Source organism: Aquarana catesbeiana, linkage group LG01 (genome assembly GCF_042186555.1).
Source record: "Aquarana catesbeiana isolate 2022-GZ linkage group LG01, ASM4218655v1, whole genome shotgun sequence".
Taxonomy (NCBI): Eukaryota; Metazoa; Chordata; class Amphibia; order Anura; family Ranidae; genus Aquarana; species Aquarana catesbeiana.
The window spans coordinates 883,139,535-883,159,107 of NC_133324.1; the positions used below are offsets into that span (position 1 = coordinate 883,139,535).

General features: G+C 44.4%; 1 protein-coding gene across 2 annotated transcripts in view; it reads left to right on the plus strand.

The window, feature by feature from the left end:
* The window catches only part of TRMT44 (tRNA methyltransferase 44 homolog), a 115,263-nt gene that overhangs the window by 22,742 nt on the left and 72,948 nt on the right, over window positions 1-19,573 (plus strand). For both annotated transcript variants that reach the window (XM_073610797.1, XM_073610804.1), the window contains exons 3-4: window positions 8,417-8,636; window positions 16,926-16,994. In XM_073610797.1, coding sequence (XP_073466898.1) covers window positions 8,417-8,636; window positions 16,926-16,994 — 289 coding nt within the window. The remainder of the gene's footprint in view (window positions 1-8,416; window positions 8,637-16,925; window positions 16,995-19,573) is intronic.

Consider the following 19,573-nt stretch of genomic DNA (forward strand, 5'->3'; position numbering starts at 1 on the left):
CTTCCAGTTTACTGAAGGCGCCAAATTTTAAAAAATGACAGACAAACTTGGCATTTTAAGTGCAAAGGAGTGATTTTTAGAGTCTTATTAGACCCCAGATCTTTCCATAAAGAGTACCTGTCACTGACTATTGCTGTCATAAGGGATGTTTACATCCCTTGTGACAGCAAATAAAGTAATCAGAATTTTTTTTTTTTTTTTTTTTAAAGAGACAGTGTAAAAATAAAATAAGAAAAAATATTAATTTTAAGTACCCTGTCCTTCCGTGCTCTTGCGCATATGTAAGTCGAACCCGCAAATGTAAACTGTGTTCAAACCACACATGTGAGGTATCGCTACAATCATTAGAGCAAGAGCAATAATTCTGGCACAGGACCTCCTCTGTACCTCTAAACTGGTAACCTGTAGACATTTTTAAACATTGCCTATGGAGATTTTTAAGTACCGTATTTTGCTGCCATTCCACAAGTGTGTGCAATTTCAAAGCATGTCATGTTGGGTACCTATTTACTCAGCGTAATGTCATCTTTCGCATTCTACAACAAAATCGGGCTAACTTTACTGTTTTTTTTCATAAATTAAAAAAAAAAAAAAAAAAGTGTTTTTTTGCCAAAAAAATAGCGTTTGGGGCTGCACAAATACCATGTGACATATCGCCATTTTATCCTCTGGGGTCTCTGCTAAAAAATATATATGTAATGTTTGGGGGTTCTAACGTAATTTTTTTAGGAAAACAAATGTCAGCAACAAATTTCAGAAAAATACTTGGGCATGAAGGGGTTAAAATTTATTTTTTGCCTCTTTAAAATGACTTTATTGGCCCCTTTTTTATTTTTAAGAACACACCGTGCGCACAAATAACCGTGACGGAGCTCTTTCTGTTTTGCATTGCTTTCTAAAGGAACTTTGATTAAATTACTTTGTTTTGTACATTTCTTAAAATACAAACTGTTCAGCATGAAAGTAATCCCCATTATCGGCTCTTTTTAAACCCTCTTTGGTACGTCTTTGAATCTCTGTAGCCACATTATTCTGAAGCATTGCTTGTTCATCAGTATAATTCATTAGAATGTTTATCTCCCTGGAAGGAAATGCATTCATTGGCACTTGCCGTAATCGAGTTTCTCTTTACTTTGTTGAAATTTAAATTACATTCACGCGCTGTTATTTTGTTATCAGACATTTTATCTTGTCTTTTGTAAGTCATTAGGGCTGTTTTTTTCACATTTAAATTGCATGCTTTATGAGGAATTGGGCACTTCTAATGCTCCCTGCGTATCTGCTCTGGTTTTCTGTAAGTTGTTGATTAACGGGATGCAGCCAGACAGGTTAAGTTTTTTTAATTAACCCCTAGATGTGCATTACCAGCAGAACAACTGCTTTTTATTTTTATGAGTATTTGAGGTTTACTTTATTAATATAGCAGACAGTGTTTGTAGACCTGTCAAGAAACCCATCTTCAGCTTGACATCTTTATTACCTGCAGAGTAGAAAATAGCCTTTGTAAATCTGACCAGTTTACTAAACCTAACCCTTACTTGACATGTAAATAGTCGTTTAAAAATTGTCACCATAATTAAAGTGACCTTTGCTATTCCTTATGCCATCCCATCATACCTATGCATTGAGGCTGTTACATGATCTTTATTCCCCTTCTTGCCTATAGCTTTCTAGCAATTGCTACACCACAACTGTAACACACTTTATATCTTCCGTAGTCGGATAATTGTGAAGTAGAAGGAATAAGTGATTTTTCAATTTTTTTTTTTTTACAAATCAGTATGTGAAAAGTGTGGCCTGCATTTGTATTCAGCCCCCTTTACTCTGATACCCCTAACTAAAATCTAGTGGAACCAATTGCCTTCAATTAGTAAATGGAGTCCACCTGTGTGTAATTTAATCTCAGTATAAATACAGCTGTTCTGTGAAGGTTTGTTAAAGAACCTTGGTGAGAAAACAGCATCACAAAGGCCAAGGAACACACCAGGCAGGTCAGGGATAAGGCTGTGCAGAACTTTAAAGCAGGGTTAGGTTATAAAAAAATATCCCAAACTTTGAACATCTCAGGGAGCACTGTTCAATCCATTGTCCGAAAATGGAAAGAGTATGGCGCAACTGCAAACCTACCAAGACATGGCCGTCCACCTAAACTGACAGGCCAGGCAAGGAGAGTATTAATTAGAGAAGCAGCCAAGAGGTCCATGGTAACTCTGATGGAGCTGCAGAGATCCACAGCTCAGGTGGGAGAATCTGTCCACAGGACAACTATTAATTGTGTACTCCACAATTTTGGCCTTTATGGAAGAGTGGCAAGAAGAAAGTCAATGCTGAAGGCAAGCCATAAGAGATCTCGTTTGCAGTTTGCGAGAAGCCATGTGGGAGACACAGCAAATATGTGGAAGAAGGTGCTCTGGTCAGATGAGACCAAAATTGAACTTTTCTTACATTTTCTGATTTCTTACATCACAGGACACAGAGCCGGTTATTATAATAACTACTTGGGTTATACGTCACCTATATATGAATGGACACTGGTAGATCAATCGGAACAATCAAACAGGAAGTCCTCCCCTAAATAACCCCTCCTACACAGGAAGCACATCATTTTTTTTCGCCAGTGTCTGTAAGGTGGTGGTCACTGATGTGATGCATGTCCTCTTGGAGCATACTTGGAGGTCTGGACGGTTCTATTAAGAATCATGGACTTCAATCGGATCCATTGGAAAAAGCTATCAGCCAAAATGGATGGTATTCGAGCCTCATTGGAAGGAGAGAAGATTCCTCAAGGCTTTGCCTGTAATGCAGCCTTATGGCGCTGGACCCTGCATAATGGAGCCCTGTGCAGTGTTTGTTCTGACCAAGGTGCATTCCTGCAGGGTGCTATACAGGTCCAGGGGAGTGGACCCCACATTAAGGGGGACCCAGTCTCTCAAGGTCTTTTATGACAAAGCTCCCCGTGATTGGTGAAGATTGAACTCCTGCTATGTTCAGAGTCCTGCAACAGGAATGGTAAGTCTGCATTTGTTTGCAGTTTCTCTTTAAAAAAAAAAAAAAAAAGAGAGATCTAACTGTCTGTTGTCCTGTGTATCACTGGGGGCAATGTGCTGTTTACCTCTTAGTTTTGTGGGCTGCGGTTTCTCCTCCAGCCACTAGAGGGTGCAGGCTCGCTCAGTATGGCCTATTTTTATATAGGCAGGAAGTGGAAGGGCAGCCATGTTGCCATGTGGTCAACAGGTCAGCAGGGCCTCTGGAGACATGACAGCATCCCATGGATACTAACAAAGTGTGAGTACTTACTATGGGAGAACAGTGTGCACAAGTCATGATTTATATGCTGCATATTTACTGCTTACTCCGGGGGGGGGGATTCAACTGTAAGTCAATACACCCCTGGACAGAAAGTGTCTTTTTTTTTTTTTACTGCTCAGAAGGCAGGTGCAGTGTAGTATACATGCTTGCAAACTTGTTGCTTAAAGGCATGTTTAAATATACACGTGTTTGGAAAAAACATGGGCATGGGAGCACTTTAAGGAATTGTCTCCAGTATAGTGTGCGTTTTGTTCTTCTTTTTTTTTTTTTTTGCTGTTCTGAAACAACATAGAGACTGCATTGGATGCATATGTGCTTGGCTAAATCCTACAGGACTAGTATGGGGCCAACTGCAGTTAAGCAGGTGCATGCTTGCAAACTAGCTAAAACGCACGGTTGCTGAAATGCATGGTTGCTGAAACACACGGTTGCTAAAGATACATGTTCGCATAAGGATACATGTCTGCACAAAAATACATGTTTGCATAAATATCCATGGCTATACATGATTGCCTAAAGATACATGGTTGCGTAAGCATGTATGTTTATACATGTTTGCATAAATACACATGGTTATTCATGGTTGCATAAAGATACGTCTGCATAGATGTGTGTTGTATAATGTTGCATAAACACATTTCATAAACGCATGCTTTCTTATTGCGTAAGTGCATGTTTCCATGAGCACGTATTGTATAAATGCGTGTTTACAGGGATGCACACTTTAATGTTTTGACTAAATGCATAGTTGCACATGCTTACATGCTTCCATAATTGCATGTTGCTTAACCACTTCAATACCAGGCACTTAGACACCTTCCCGCCCAGCCCAATTTTCACCTTTCAGTGCTGTTGCAATTTGAATGACAATTGCGCGATCATGCTACACTGTACCCAAACAAATTTTTTATCATTTTGTTCCCACAAATAGAGCTTTCTTTTGGTGGTATTTGATCACCTCTGCGGTTTTTATTTTTTGCGCAACAAATAAAAAAAGACCGAAAATTTCGAAAAAAAACAAGTTTTTCTTTGTTTCTGTTAAATTTTTTTGTAAATAAGTACGCTTTCTCCTTCAATAATGGGCACTGATATGGCTGCACTGATGGGCACTGATACGGCGGCACTGATGGGCACCGATGAGGTGGCACCAATGAGGTGGCACTGATGAGGTGGCACTAACGGGCACTGATGATGGGCACTGATAGGCGGCACTGATGGGCACTGATAGGTGGCACTGATAGGTGGCACTGGTATGCGGCACTGATGGGCACTCATAGGTGGCACCGATGGGCACACATAGGCGGCACTGATGGGCACTCGTAGGTGGCATTGACTGGTATATATGGGTGGCACTGATGGGTACTTATGTGTGGCACTGATGGGCACTGATAGGTGGGCACTGATGGGCACAGATGGGCACAGATGGGCACTGACAGGTGGCACCTATGGGCAATGACAGTTGGCACAGATGGGCAATGACAGGTGGCACTGAAAAAAGCATTGCTGGGCAGATCTGGGCATTGCTGGGCAGATCATGGATATAATAGTGCCAATCAGTGCCCATTTGTGGGCACTGATTGGCACAGATTGGGCACATGTGGATGGCCATGGGGTACATACCTGGCCATCCACTTTGCCCCTTCCCTGGTGGTCCTAGTGGCATCCCTGGTGGTCCAGTGTGGTGATCTGAGGGGGGGCTGCGCTGATAAACAATCAGCGCAGACCCCCCCTGCCAGGAGAGCCGCCGATCGGCTCTCCTCTACTTGCGTCTGTCAGACGCGAGTGAGGAAGAGCCGATCAACGGCTCTTCCTATTGACAGCGTGATCAGCCGTGATTGGACACGGCTGATCACGTGGTAAAGAGCCTCCGCCGGAGGCTTTTTACCAAGATCAGTGTAGCGGTGTGTCAGACTGACACACCGCTCCACCGATCGCCGCGATGCGCGCCCCCGGGGGCGCGCTGCGGCATGTTATCCTGCTGGACGTCATATGACGTCCAGTCAGGATAACACAACCACTTCCCGGACGTCAATCCGCTATAGGGCGGGCGGGAAGTGGTTAAACACATGCTGGCATGTTTTCATTTGTACTGTATATGTTTATTTACATTAAGCTGTATACATATGTACTTGTTTTCCTGGGTTTACATACATATGTACTTATTTGCCTAGAACTACATACATATGTGCTTATTTGCTTAGGACTACATACATATGTGCTTATTTGCTTAGGACTACATACATATGTGCTTATTTGCCTGGGACTACCTTCCTATGTGCTTATTTGCCTGGGACTACATACAGGTGTGCTTGTTTGCCTAGGGGTAAATATGTGCTTATTGGCCTTGAACTGCATACATAAATGCAGGAATGGCAAGAATACTTGTATACCTACATGTTTGCATACCTAGGTACTGACATAACGGCATACTTGGGTACCTGCATACTTGCATACCTAAGAGGTTACATAGCGGTAAATCAACATTGTTTTAGGCCTGCATCCTTGGAGGACTGTATATTAGGTTGGCTAATATAGTTGCTGCGTTATTTACCTGTTATACCATTTAAATGGTTCCAGAAAAGAGAGGCAGCCGGGGGAGGCAGGTGCACCGCTCTCAGGTTCAGGGATCTGGCGGTGTCCACATCTCCCGATGGACAGTGGTGTCAGGTGCATCTGAGCCACTGTGGTGTTTGCTATTGCAGTGTTTCCTGACGCATTCATTTTTCATCAGACTGCGGCCGCATCACCTTGATTATGTCTGATCTCGGTTGATCGAAGCCTAAGCAGGATCAAGCCTGGTTAGTGTATGGATGGGAGACTGCCCGGGGATACCAGATGCTGTAAGTTTTTCCCCACCTGGATGAGGGAGGCATCTGAGGCTGTTGTGTTTTGGGAGTATCTCAGACCAGAAGATCTTAGGGCAGTCTCTGAGGTGGTTTGTTCCTTCTTTAGCCGGCAGAAACCTTGAAGGTTAAGTGCACCTCTTGGGACTGTCTGGGTCTGCGACAGAGTCGTCAATCTTTTGCCCTGCATTTGCTCTTGGAGCAGAAGTTATGGGATCGTTATTGTGAAACAATTAAATGGTAACAGATTCAAAACCAAATAGGGACATGGTCGATCTCAAGCTGCTGAACATCCTTCTGTTTTCAGATAGGCTAGATCTGTTCAGTGATGACCTCTCTGCAAGAGGTAGATTTCGGGGTCAATAACCATCTGTAAACACACGTTTCCAGGCTCATCAAGGATTTCTGTATTTGTAGCGGAAAGCCGTTTTGTTTTTGTTCTTTTTGTGAATCTTCCCTTTGGGTCCTCCACAGCTCCGGAGGGTTCACAATGTGTCTAGCCCAAGTGCTGGGCTTGCTGAAGACACCTCAATACTCATTTCCTCAATAATCTTTGCTCAGGAAGCATTTGATTCCAGGGGTTCCTTCGATATATTTCTACAGGAGGAAGCTGTTTTTAGGTTAAAGCATGTTCCCTACATACAGTCCTACTCCAGATCTTGGTAGAGGATCATTCTCTCTGTCTGTAACTTGAAGATCCAGGCATTGTATTGCCAGAAGGCTCTGTTCCCAGGGTGTTGCAGAGCAAAAATTGGTGGTTGATATTCTTCCTTTTCAGGAATTTAGGGAATAATAACCATTGATGCCAGTCTCTCCAAGTTGATTTAAGGCTGGCTACAGTTCAGGGGGCTTGGTCTCCACATGAGAGCATATTGTTCATCAATATCTTGGAATTTTTGTCCAGTACGTCTTGCTTCTAGATTATAGGACTAAACAGTTGTAGGTTCAATCTGGAAATGCTTCTGCAGGCATATATATATCAACCACCAGGACGGCACCAGAGGTCATGCGACTCAGGGAGGTGTACCACATTCTATGTGTGGCAGAAAACTAACACTGCACATCACTCTGAACACCATCCCCATGATGGTGGCAGCATCCTGTTGTGGGGATGCTTTTCTTCAGCAGGGACAGGAAAGCTGGTCAGAGTTGATGGGAAGATGGATGGAGCCAAATACAGGGCAATCTTAGAAGAAAGCCTGTTAGAGTCTGCAAAAGTCTGCAGAGACTGGGGCGGAGGTTCACCTTCCAGCAGGACAATGACCCTAAACATACAGCCAGAGCTACAATGGAATGGTTTAGATTAGTGGTTCTCAACTCCAGTCCTCAGGACCCACCAACAGGCCAGGTTTGCAAGATAGATGAAATACATCACAGGTGATATCACTTGCTGCTCAGTGATTGCAGTATTCTAGTCTGCAACTCCCCAAGGTAATACTTAAAATCTGGCCTGTTGGTGGGTCCCGAGGACTGGAGTTGAGAACCACTGGTTTAGATTAAAGCATATTCATGTGTTATAATGCCCCAGTCAAGGTCCAGACCTAAATCCAATTGGAAATCTGTGGCAAGACTTGAAAATTGCTGTTCAGGCGCTCTCCATCCAATCTGACAGAGCTTCAGCTATTTTGCAAATAAGAATGGGCACAAATTTCACTCTCTAGATGTGCAAAGCTGGTAGAGACTTCCTAAAAAGCTGTCATTGCAGCGAAAGGTGATTCTACAAAGAATTGACTCAGGGGGCTGAATACAAATGCACGCCACACTTTTCACATATTTATTTGTAAAAAACTTTGAAAACCATTTATCATTTTCCTTCCACTTCACAATTATGTGCCACTTTGTGTTAGTCTATCAAATAAAATCCCAATAAAATAAATTTATGTTTTTGGTTGTAATATGACAAAATGTGAAAAATTTCAAGGGGTATGAATACTTTTTCAAGGATAGACACACACACACACACACACACACACACACACACACATATATATATATCTATATGTATATATATATATATATATATATATATATATATATATATATATATATATATATATATATATATATATATATATATATATATATATAGTGTGTAAACTCATGTGGGGGTTCAGATATACTTTAATACATATATTGGGCAGATAGGTTGGTAATTTAAAATTACTGGTATCTTTAGTTTTTCCTCATATTTCGGTTTCAAAGTCCTTTTTTTAAATCTCCTGCTTCTTCCTTTTTTTTTTTTTAATTTATTTTTATTTTTTCAGGTCCCTCTCCCTCATTACTCTCTATTCGGAAGGCTGGGAGTCTGATGGCGTTGTATACCCTAAAATCTCCTGGATGAAAAATGAGCTGCTGCCAAAGCTGGCAAAGTGGTCCACAGAGGACAGGAGATGTGACTTTAAGAGCACCCTGTCTCTTATTGCTGTGGATAAATATAGCAAGCTGTATCAGAGCCTGAAGGAGAAATACAAAGATTTGGTGAAGGTAGCTGGCATTCATCCATCTTTTCCTTCCCAAACTGTTCATTTATCAGCAGAGGGATTAAAATGAAATCGTAAGAATGAATTGTTTCCCAGGCGTGCGGTCTGTCATTATAAGCCACATATCATTTTCCAGCTGCACAAATCATGATATGATGGGTAAAGCATCTTGGTTAAATTTCACTCTAAGTATGTTCACTCTAGCTGCATATTTTAAAGTTGCTTTAAACTGTAAAGGTTTTTTCTTTCTCGAACATCACGGGACACCGAGCCACAGTAATTACTGATGGGTTATATAGGTATCACTGGTGACTGGACACTGGCACACCCTATCAGAAAGTTCAACCCCCTATATAATCCCTCCCCTTTCAGGGATACCTCAGTTTTTTATGCCAGTGTCTTAGGTGATGGACGTGTAAAGATGTCCTGTGCTGAGCTCCAAAGGGGATACTCTGATATCCTATACTGGGGCAAGCCAGGCGAACCGGATCCATTCAAAGTGTCCTTTCGTGGCCGAATTGGATGGTACCCGGGCCTCGTGTCCGAAGAAGCTAGGTTTTACCTGTAACGCTTCTCTTTTTAGAGAGCTGGACCCCGCATATTAGAAAATGTTTTTTTAGCCTAATTTCCAGCCGGGTGCTTTACAGGCCCAGAACTGTGGTTCTCCCTATTCGTAGGGGGCCCCAGTCTCTGACGTTTTTTTCAAACGGAGCCCACCATGAGAGGTGAAGATTGGGTCTGTATAACAGAACCCTGCGGCTGGATAAGGTAAGAGGAGATTCCACAGAATTTTTTAATTCTAGTAGGTTTTCTCCTTTAAGGTAAATGCATGCTATGCCTATTGTGACCACCGGGGGCTGCCAAGAACACATACCTTGTCATGCTGATGTCGGTCTCAGTGTTCTCACGCTGCACAGCGTCTCCAGCTGGCTCCAGGTAGGATGGGATGGGGGGGTTTCTCCTGTACGAATGTTCCCCCCAGGCTAGGGGGAGGCCACAGGTGTCTGTAAAGCGGTTGTACACCGCTCGAGCACCGCCGCCATTTACAGGCTACAGGCCCATCACTACCGGCCTCTCTCCTTCCTCCCCCTCCCCCAGCCTTCCTCCATATTGTTTCCAGGGGGTTGGCCAGCGCGGGAAGCGCTTGTTTTTTTTAAATTCGAGGGGGGGGGGTAGAAGGGGGGGGCGGGGCGTCAGCACAGCATGCTCAGACGCCCACACAGGCCAGCTGCAGGCTATTTAAAGCACTCTGTACAGGTGCACACAGCCTTTGGAGGGACACAGAGCTGACGGTCGCATGTAAGGTGGGACACAGGCATTCTCCTAGGCAGCATTTACTAAGGTAACACCAGACTGGGCATTTGGTAGCAAGGCTTTTAGCCGGACTACATTGCTCAGCAGTCAGTGTTCATTTTGTGATACCTCCACCTTGTTGCTTTGCACTATGGGCAGAAGAGGTTCAAACACCCCAAGAACCAGAGACTCTAGGGGATCTCGTTCAGGTTCTGAGGACCCCTTTCTGCAGCATCCTCCCCCCCTGAGGGGCCAGGGACGGCTAGCCAGAGGGAGCCGTTGGGGACAGGGGCTATACCTGCCTCCGGCACTTCAGCCCCTGTATACATTACACAGGAGGTTTTTTCCTTAACCATTAGTGGTTTAGAGGAGATATTAATGGCCGTGATTACATCTTCACTCGGTGGAAGAAAACGCACTAGGCCTTCCTCTGCTTCCCAAGACCCTCAGGAAGAGGAGCTCTGGGATAAAGGAGACAAATCCCTTTCAGAGGATCAGGATGGGACAGATGATTCCTCCTCTGAGGAATCAGGCGGAGAGGGACCCTCTGCGACTTTCCAGGAGGAGAAAGTCTTAGTGCAGATCCTTACTGGATTGGTCCCCTCTACATTTAAGTTGCCCGTATCTGAATCAGTTAAAGAACCCTCTTCTTCTTTGGGATCACTGAAGCCTCCTCAAACAGCACATGCTTTTCCGGTTCATAATTTACTTGAAAAGCTCATTTATTCTGAGTGGGATCACCCAGATAAATGTTTTTTTCCGCCGAAAAAGTTTTCTACACTTTATCCGATGGAAGAAAAGTTTATTAAAATGTGGGGAATACCGGCCATTGATGCCGCCATTTCCTCCTTAAATAATAGTCTGACTTGTCCTGTAGACAATGCTCAGATGCTCAGGGATCCTGTAGATAAAAAGATGGAATCCCTATTGAAGGATGTTTTCTCCTTGGCAGGTTCAGTGGCTCAACCTGCAGTTGCAGCGATTGGAGTCTGTCAATACTTAAGAGACCATGTTAAGCAGGTTATCAAAGTTTTACCTGAACAGCAGGCCCAGGGGTTGGCTAACCTTCCTGCGGCCTTATGTTACGTTGTTGACGCTATCAGAGATTCTATCGTGCAAACCTCTCGTCTTTCACTGGGGTTGGTGCATATACGTAGAATCCTATGGTTGAAAAATTGGTCAGCCGGAGCACCATGTAAGCTACTGGCTGGGTTTCCATTTCGTGGTGCAAGGTTGTTTGGAGAGGACTTGGATGACTATATCAAGAGAATCTCTGGTGGGAAAAGTACTCTCTTACCTATCAAGAAGAAGAGTAAGCGTCTCTCTTTCAAGCTGACTCTTTCCCCAGCCCCAGGGGCTTCAGCCTCCAGGCAGTCTCGACGGCCTCCTCCGTCTGGGTTAAGTAACAAGAGTCAACCCCAGGAACAAAAGTCCTGGGGAAAGAAGCCTACTAGGAAAAACACTAAGACCTCTTCGTGAAGAGGCGCCCCCGCTCGCTCGAGTGGGGGGAAGACTGCAACAGTTCTCAGAGCTCTGGCAGAAGGACTTCCAGGACAGATGGGTAATCTCCACAGTAACCTTAGGGTACAAGCTGGAGTTTCAGGAATTTCCCTCTCCTCGGTTCCTCAGATCAAGTGTCCCCAGAGACCCAGAGAAGAAGCAGTCGCTCCTTCTAGCGTTAGAGCGACTTTTGTCACGGGAGGTCATTATGATGGTTCCCGCAAAGGACCAGGGATTGGGCTTTTATTCCAACCTTTTTACGGTCCAAAAACCAAATGGGGATGTCAGACCCATTCTGGATTTAAGGGATCTGAACCGATTCCTAAGGATTCAGTCCTTCCGCATGGAATCAATTCGGACAGTAGTCTCCACTCTGCAGGGAGGAGAATTTCTGGCATCGATAGACATCAAAGATGCATATCTGCATGTGCCCATTTTTCCTGCTCATCAGAAATTTCTGTGCTTCGAGATAGGAGGGCGCCATTTCCAGTTTGTGGCTCTGCCTTTTGGGATAGCCACTGCACCTCCAGTGTTCACAAAGGTCTTGGCCCCTCCTCTGGCCAGATTAAGGGCTCAGGGTATAGCTGTCATAGCATACCTAGACGACCTGCTACTGATAGACCGGTCGGTAGCCTCCTTGAACAGGAACTTGAGAACCACAGTCAAGTATCTGGAACACCTAGGTTGGATCCTCAACCTAGAAAAATCTTTCCTAAAACCAGTAAGAAGACTGGAGTATTTAGGTCTGATCATAGATACAAGCCAGGAGAAAGTATTTCTACCTCAGGCAAAGATCACTGCTTTAAGGGAGCTGATTCTGGCAGTCAGGACCAAGAGGGGTCCTTCTGTCTGCCTTTGTATGAGGCTGCTAGGGAAGATGGTGTCTTCATTCGAAGCAGTTCCTTATGATCAGTTTCATTCAAGACTGCTGCAACACAGTATTCTGTCAGCCTGGAACAAGAAGGTTCAGGCATTAGACTTTCCGATGCACCTGTCTCATGCGGTGCGTCAGAGCCTCAATTGGTGGCTCATTCCCGAAAACCTGCAGAAGGGGAAATCCTTTCTGCCAGTTACCTGGACGTGGTAACAACAGATGCCAGTCTTTCAGGTTGGGGAGCAGTTCTGGAACAGTATGCGGTTCAGGGGGTATGGTCCAAGACAGAGAGGACCTTACCCATCAACATTCTGGAAATCCGTGCGGTATGTCTAGCCCTAAAGGCCTGGACTATCAGGCTACAGGGTTGCCGGTCAGGATCCTAGCCGACAATGCCACAGCAGTGGCCTATGTCAATCATCAGGGAGGCACCAGGAGCCAAGCTGCTCAAAAAGAGGTGAACCAAATCTTAGCCTGGGCAGAGAGGCATGTGCCATGCATATCGGCAGTTTTCATTCCAGGGATAGAGAACTGGCAGGCGGACTATTTAAGTCGCCAGAGGTTACTTCCAGGGGAATGGTCTCTACATCCCGATGTCTTTTGGAACATATGCCAAAGATGGGGGGTCCCAGATGTAGATCTCTTTGCATCCCGATTCAACAAAAAGATAGACAGATTTGTGGCAAGAACAAGAGATCCTCTTGCATGCGGGACAGATGCGTTGGTGATTCCGTGGCATCGGTTCTCACTGATTCATGCATTCCCGTCTATTCTGCTACTGCCGCGACTTCTTCGCAGGATCAGGCAGGAAAGGAAGTCAGTACTTCTGGTGGCCCCCGCTTGGCCCAGAAGGACGTGATATGCGAAAATAGTAAGGATGACGGTGGGTTCCCCGTGGACACTACCGGTACGTCCAGACCTGTTATCTCAAGGTCCAGTGTTCCATCCTGCCTTACAAACGCTAAATTTGACGGTTTGGCTATTGAGACCCACGTTCTGAAGAGCCGTAGGCTTTCAAGTTCTGTGATATCTACCTTGATCAATGCAAGGAAGCCAGCTTCTAGAATGATTTATCATAGAGTCTGTAAAACTTATGTATCCTGGTGTGAATCCAGGGGTTGGCATCCCAGAAAATATGTGATAGGTAGAATTCTTGATTTTCTAAAATCGGGTTTAGAGATGAAGCAGGCCTTGAGTACCATCAAGGGCCAGGTCTCGGCCTTATCAGTAATATTTCAACGGCCACTTGCTTCGCGTTCTTTGGTCCGAAACTTTATACAGGGGGTGGCGCGTCTTAATCCTTCGGTTAAGGCGCCCCTAAACCCCTGGGACTTGAACTTGGTTTTGTCTGTGTTACAGAAACAGCCTTTTGAACCAATAAGTCAGATTCCTTTGGTCTTGTTGACAAAGAAGTTAATTTTTCTGGTAGCCATTTCTTCTGCTAGAAGGGTATCAGAATTAGCAGCCCTTTCCTGTGAGGAGCCTTATTTGATTGTAGACAAGGATAGAGTGGTACTACACCCTCATCCTAGTTTTTTACCAGAGGTGGTTTCTGATTTTCATTTAAACCAAGACATTGTTCTGCCTTCCTTTTTTCCAGATCCCTGTTCTCCGGAAGAGAAATCACTACATTCGTTGGATGTAGTAAGAGCAATCAAGGCCTTTCTCGAGGCAACTGCTCAGATTCGCAAAACGGATGTTTTGTTCGTGCTGCCAGAGGGTCCCAATAGAGGACAGGCAGCGTCAAGAGCTACCATTTCTAAATGGATTTGACAGTTGATTATTCAAGCTTACGGTTTGAAACAGAAGATTCCTCCGTTTCAGATCAAGGCACATTCCACAAGGGCTATTGGTGCTTCTTGGGCAGTGCATCACCGGGCCTCTATGGCTCAGATCTGCAAGGCCACAACCTGGTCTTTAGTCCATACAGTCACCAGATTCTATCAGGTGGATGTGAGAAGGCAGGAGGATATCGCCTTTGGGCGTAGTGTGCTGCAGGCAGCGGTACAGGGTCCTCAGGTCTGATTACACCCTACTTGGTCGTGGTTGCCCCCCATTAGATAGCATTGCTCTGGGACATCCCATCAGTAATTACTGTGGCTCTGTGTCCCGTGATGTTCGAGAAAGAAAATAGAATTTTTTGAAACAGCTTACCTGTGAAATCCTTTTCTTTCGATGGACATCACGGGACACAGAGGTCCCGCCCCTCTTCTAATACACTATATTGCTTGGCTACAAAACTGAGGTATCCCTGCAAGGGGAGGTATTATATAAGGGGTTGAACTTTCTGATAGGGTGTGCCAGTGTCCAATCACCAGTGATACCTATATAACCCATCAGTAATTACTGTGGCTCTGTGTCCCGTGATGTCCATCGAAAGAAAAGGATTTTACAGGTAAGCTGTTTTAAAAAATTCTATTTTTTTCCCCTGGCTTGTAGGGTGAGTGTTGCACAGTATATAACCACCAGCAAGGTAATGCCGACTCATTGTGCTGCCTTTCATGCTTCCATCTGGTTTTTTTTTTTTTTTTTTTTTTTTTGTTCAGCCGAGCGAGCTGAAAGAAAATAAAAAAAACTGAGGAGGTTGCTGTACTAACTATGCAATGTTAGTACAGCAGTCTCCCCTCTGTTCTATTGTCTGCCCCCACTACAACACTTCAAGCGCTGATTGGATGCTGATGGCTTCAAGCGCTGATTGGATGCTGATCAGGTGCTGGTTTTCCAGCATGCTTGTTCGGCAGAAGCCAGTTGTGAGATTCTGTCCGACAAGTAGCTGTACACATGGGCCGATGTTGGCCGGTTTCTACTGTACTGTCTTATAACATACATTTAACATACAGCCACGGGTTGAAATAAAGAGAAAATTGATTAATTCTCCCATCAACACAGTCAGTGTTGATGGGGAATCCCTCCCGCAGCTCTATTGTATTATGCCAGGCAGGAGGCCTTCCCCACCAGCAGAATACTACGATCACTGCTAGTGGCTATAGCTGCCAGCAGTGATCGGGTGAAAAAAGGACAGGCTGGTTGTCCTGAAGATGGGATCGACTTTAGTACAACCAGCCTGCCCATAAACGGATCGAAATTTGGCTGGTTCCTTGTGAACTGGCCAAATTTCGATTGGTCAATGGCCGGCTTTACTCTTCTTGCCACTCACACACTCTACCCATAGACGTAAGACAGAGGTCTGAAAGAACAGGGGATTTTGGGTTAAATATCTGAGCCCAGGAAGTTGGCTCACGCAAAAAAAATTATGTAGAATAGAAAAATGGATCTGTATTCCTGTTTTTTTTTCTGGTCATTTCAGTAGATGAGATTGATGCTTTTGATTGTCTGTACAAAAGATTATTCCAAAGTCTGGAGAGTGCCCTCTTTATCTTATTGTTGCTTTACTACCTCTGTCATGGTTAGACTTTATGCCACTTCATGCCAGAATCTCAGGGCCTCAGTCACTTACATGGGAGAGTTAGACATGTGATGCCACCTGTCAAACTCGGCATGTAGCATTAAAATTGTGGTACCATAATGCAAAGGATCATGGCCATGGCATTGTGTACTCATTTGAGTGCCACCATGTCGGCTTGTAGATGAGCGGTCAGGGGGCAGTAAAAACGAAGATCTAGTGCCTATTTTTACCACCCCCTGGCCTCCCTTTTAAAAGGAGTTATCCATTGTACTACATCTTGTACACTTCAGGCTGTACAAGTGCAGTATGTATGACAAGCTTTCAAAAATGCTTGCAAATCGCATTCTTCAGGCATCTTTGCTTAAGTGAATCTGTGGCCAGGCTATTGACATTCTTTACATTTTTCACAGTGTTCCCCCAAAGCATCCAAAAACTCCATATAGAGGTATGTGCTTTTGCACAGGAGAGCTGCCTTGCTTCCGTATATGTACTGTATACAATCGGCAAGCTATTAAGAGTAAAGGCAAAACATATTTTGTGTATAGATATAAAATATAAACACTATAAATACCTTTTGTTATTATTATTATTATTATAAGTGATCACATTCCCTCTGTTCTCAGTTGCATAAGAGCTGGGGGGAGAAGAAGCAGTGGTACACTGAGCTTCTCAGTGAATGACTGTGTAGGAGGGTTTTGTCAGGGCAGGTCTGATTATTGGAGGAGAGCATACTGAGTTCCCAGCATGTCTACAGAACTGACCATGGTGTGTTCTCCTGCTTAGTGTGGTCAGTGTTAATAGGTAAGCAGAGGGGCTGGCAGGATCACCAGGGATTTCACATAAAGGAAGCAATAAAAAGAGAACTGGATACTTTCTCATACAAGTACATGGTACAACAGGCATATATCAGGAATATGAAGTGTAGGGGTGACAAACGCTTTAATAAAAGACTGTTACAAGAAGAAACGTGTTGGCCTCTCTTACCATAGGTTTCCTGGGGCTACTAGACTTTGTGTCCTTCCACTATACTTTCATGTCAGTTATTTCAGGATTATAGGAAGTAGGACGTCACTTGTCCTATTATCAGGGTACATGTTTTAGTTAAGCAGTGTTTGCCTTTGTAAAAACTATACCAATCTACATGACTCTTGCATGAGAAATCAATAACTGCTTTAAAAATACCGTAATCTCTATTCTTGTTCTTCCTCCCTCCCCCCCAGGTCTGGCCTGAAGTGACAGACCCTGAAAAGTTTGTGTATGAGGATGTCGCCATTTCAACCTACTTATTAGTAAGTCGATGCGTAAGTCGGGAGCAATTTGCCAGCTTAAGGCTGAAATGCTTGTATTTTGTATTACACATGTTCTGACCTGAATTAATTCCTCAAATCTCCATTTAGTGTGCTGGATTGTCTGTGAATTTAGGAGCCCTTTCACATTGACAGCGCGTGGTGTCAGTGGTAAAGCGCCACTAGTTTTATCTGTGTTTTAGAGGTGCTTTTCGACCGCTAGCTGAACGCTTTTAACCCCCGCTAGCGGCCGAATAAAGGGTTAAAAGCACCCGCAAGGCACCGCTGCGGAGGCGCTTTGCAGGTGCTTCGGCAGCGCTGGCCATTGATTTCAATGGGCAGGGGCGCTTTAGCAGCGGTGTGTACACTGCTCCTAAAGCGCCTCAAAGAATCTGCTTGCAGGACTTTTTTTGACGTCCTGCCAGTGCAGTGCCCCAGTGTGAAAGCACTTGGGCTTTCACACTGGGATTGCAGATGAGGCATTTTTCAGACGCATTATGGCTTTTTTTAGCGCTAAAGCGCCTGAAAAATGCCTACAGTGTGAAAGGGGTCTAAAAGTCTTCCATGGGAGAAGGTGATTCAAATGTCATTCATTACACACTTCTGGACTGTTCCTGGAGTACTGTTGTGTGAGTCTCTTCTATCCACACGTCTGTATGTCTTTGGAAATCCAGTTGAATTTATTAAAATGACTCTGTCACTTCCAAGAAAAATTAAAGCCCAACATTTAAAGGAACACAAAGGGGTCAATTCACTAAGTTACAGTACTGTAAAAAATGGCTAATAAAATGTAGTAAAATACCACATACGGTAACAATTGTGCAAGTGTTCAATTTATTTAGAATTTTGCGTTACATACCGAATGCGGTATATGTTCGATTAAGCGGTAATTACCGCATTATTTAATGCAGCAATTTACTTCATTGAGTTGGTTGCTAAGGAGCGAGTCGGGAAGCCAGCCTCGAAGTCCTTAACAATGGATGACTTGTCAGCTGTCAGCGGGTGTTCCCCGCTAACCGCTGAATGAGAAAAAACAAAACATGGTGACAATCTAAAAGATATGAAAAAAAAAAATAAAACAGAGTGGGCCTCCAACTCCCCCCCCCCCCCCCCCCCCAATGCATACCAGGCCCTTCAGGTATGGTATGGATTTTAAGGGGAACCCCACATCAAAATAACATTTAAAAAAAAACTGCGTGGGGTCCCCCCCAAAAATCCATAGCAGACCCTTATTTGAGCATGCAGCTGGTGGTTGTGGGGGTCTGCGGACAGGGGGCTTATTGGAATTTGGAAGGGGGCCCCCAGATATCAGCCCCCCCCCCCCGAACGAGTATGAGGTAAACCGACCCATACACTAAATAAGTATAGAGGTGAAATAAAAACAGGAGGCAATTTTTGACAATTCCTTTATTAAAAAACAAATATCCCCAATGTAAATCCATCGTCAATCACCCCCGGCCGCACTGCCGAGCCGAAAAAAGAACAAAAAAAAAATCCGCTCTTGCTGAGCTGCCTACTCCGCCGTGTGCCAGGTATTATATAGGAAAGGGGCGGGGCCTCTTTGTGACATCATTGACCCACCATGCAACGCAGTTTTTTTTTGTTTTTTTTTTGGTACCGCAAAATTGTCATAGCATGCGGTAAACGTTAGTGAATTGACCCCAAAGTGTACCGTATATACTCGAGTACAAGTCGTTCTGAGTATAAGTCGAGGCCCTAATTTACCACAAAAAAATGGGAAAAACTTAGTGACCCGAGTATAAGACGAGGGTGAGAAATGCACAGCTACTGTAAGTGGAAAAGAGGGTCATCAATGCCCATTTGCATGCCTCACTGTGCCCATTTGCAGCCATAGGTCCCCCGAACTTCAAACTCGGTAGTTAAGGGTTCCTGGATGCCCTCTAGCTGCAGCCAAAATTTGGTGTCTCTGAACCCAAATGGTCCCGAAATGACATTGCTGCAGATGGACACAGTTGACCGAATTTGGGGCCCCGTATCTTGGGGCCACTTAGTGCTAGGAACCCCAAATTTGGTATGCAAACGCAGTGGAACTAGCACCATAAAATATCCAAAGCTGGGGTTTCTAGCACCGAGTGTCCCCGAGATACAGGGCCCCAAATATCGGTTCAGAAAATGTCAAGCACTTTTCTGCAGCAGAGAATGAAATTTTCTGAACCGGCCACGTATCTCGGGGCCACTTGATCCTAGGAACCCCAGCTTTGGATATGTTGTGGTACCAGTTCCACTGGGTTTGCACACCAAATTGGGGTTCCTAGCACAAAGTGGCCCTGAGATACGGGGCCCCAAAGTCGGTTTGGAAAATGAAATTTTTTGCTGCAGAAAAGTGCTTGACTCGAGTATAAGTTGAGGGGGGCACTTTCAGCACAAAAAAATGTGCTGAAAAACTCGACTTATACACGAGTATATACGGTATGTAAAACTTAATTCTATTTTTCAGTATGTTTGACCTCATACCTCAATATATACAGTTTTCTTACACATTTACACAAGAAGAGCACGTATTGTTAGGCTTCATGTACACTGCTGCTGGTAAATGGACATTTGGGAGCAGTTGGGTGTTT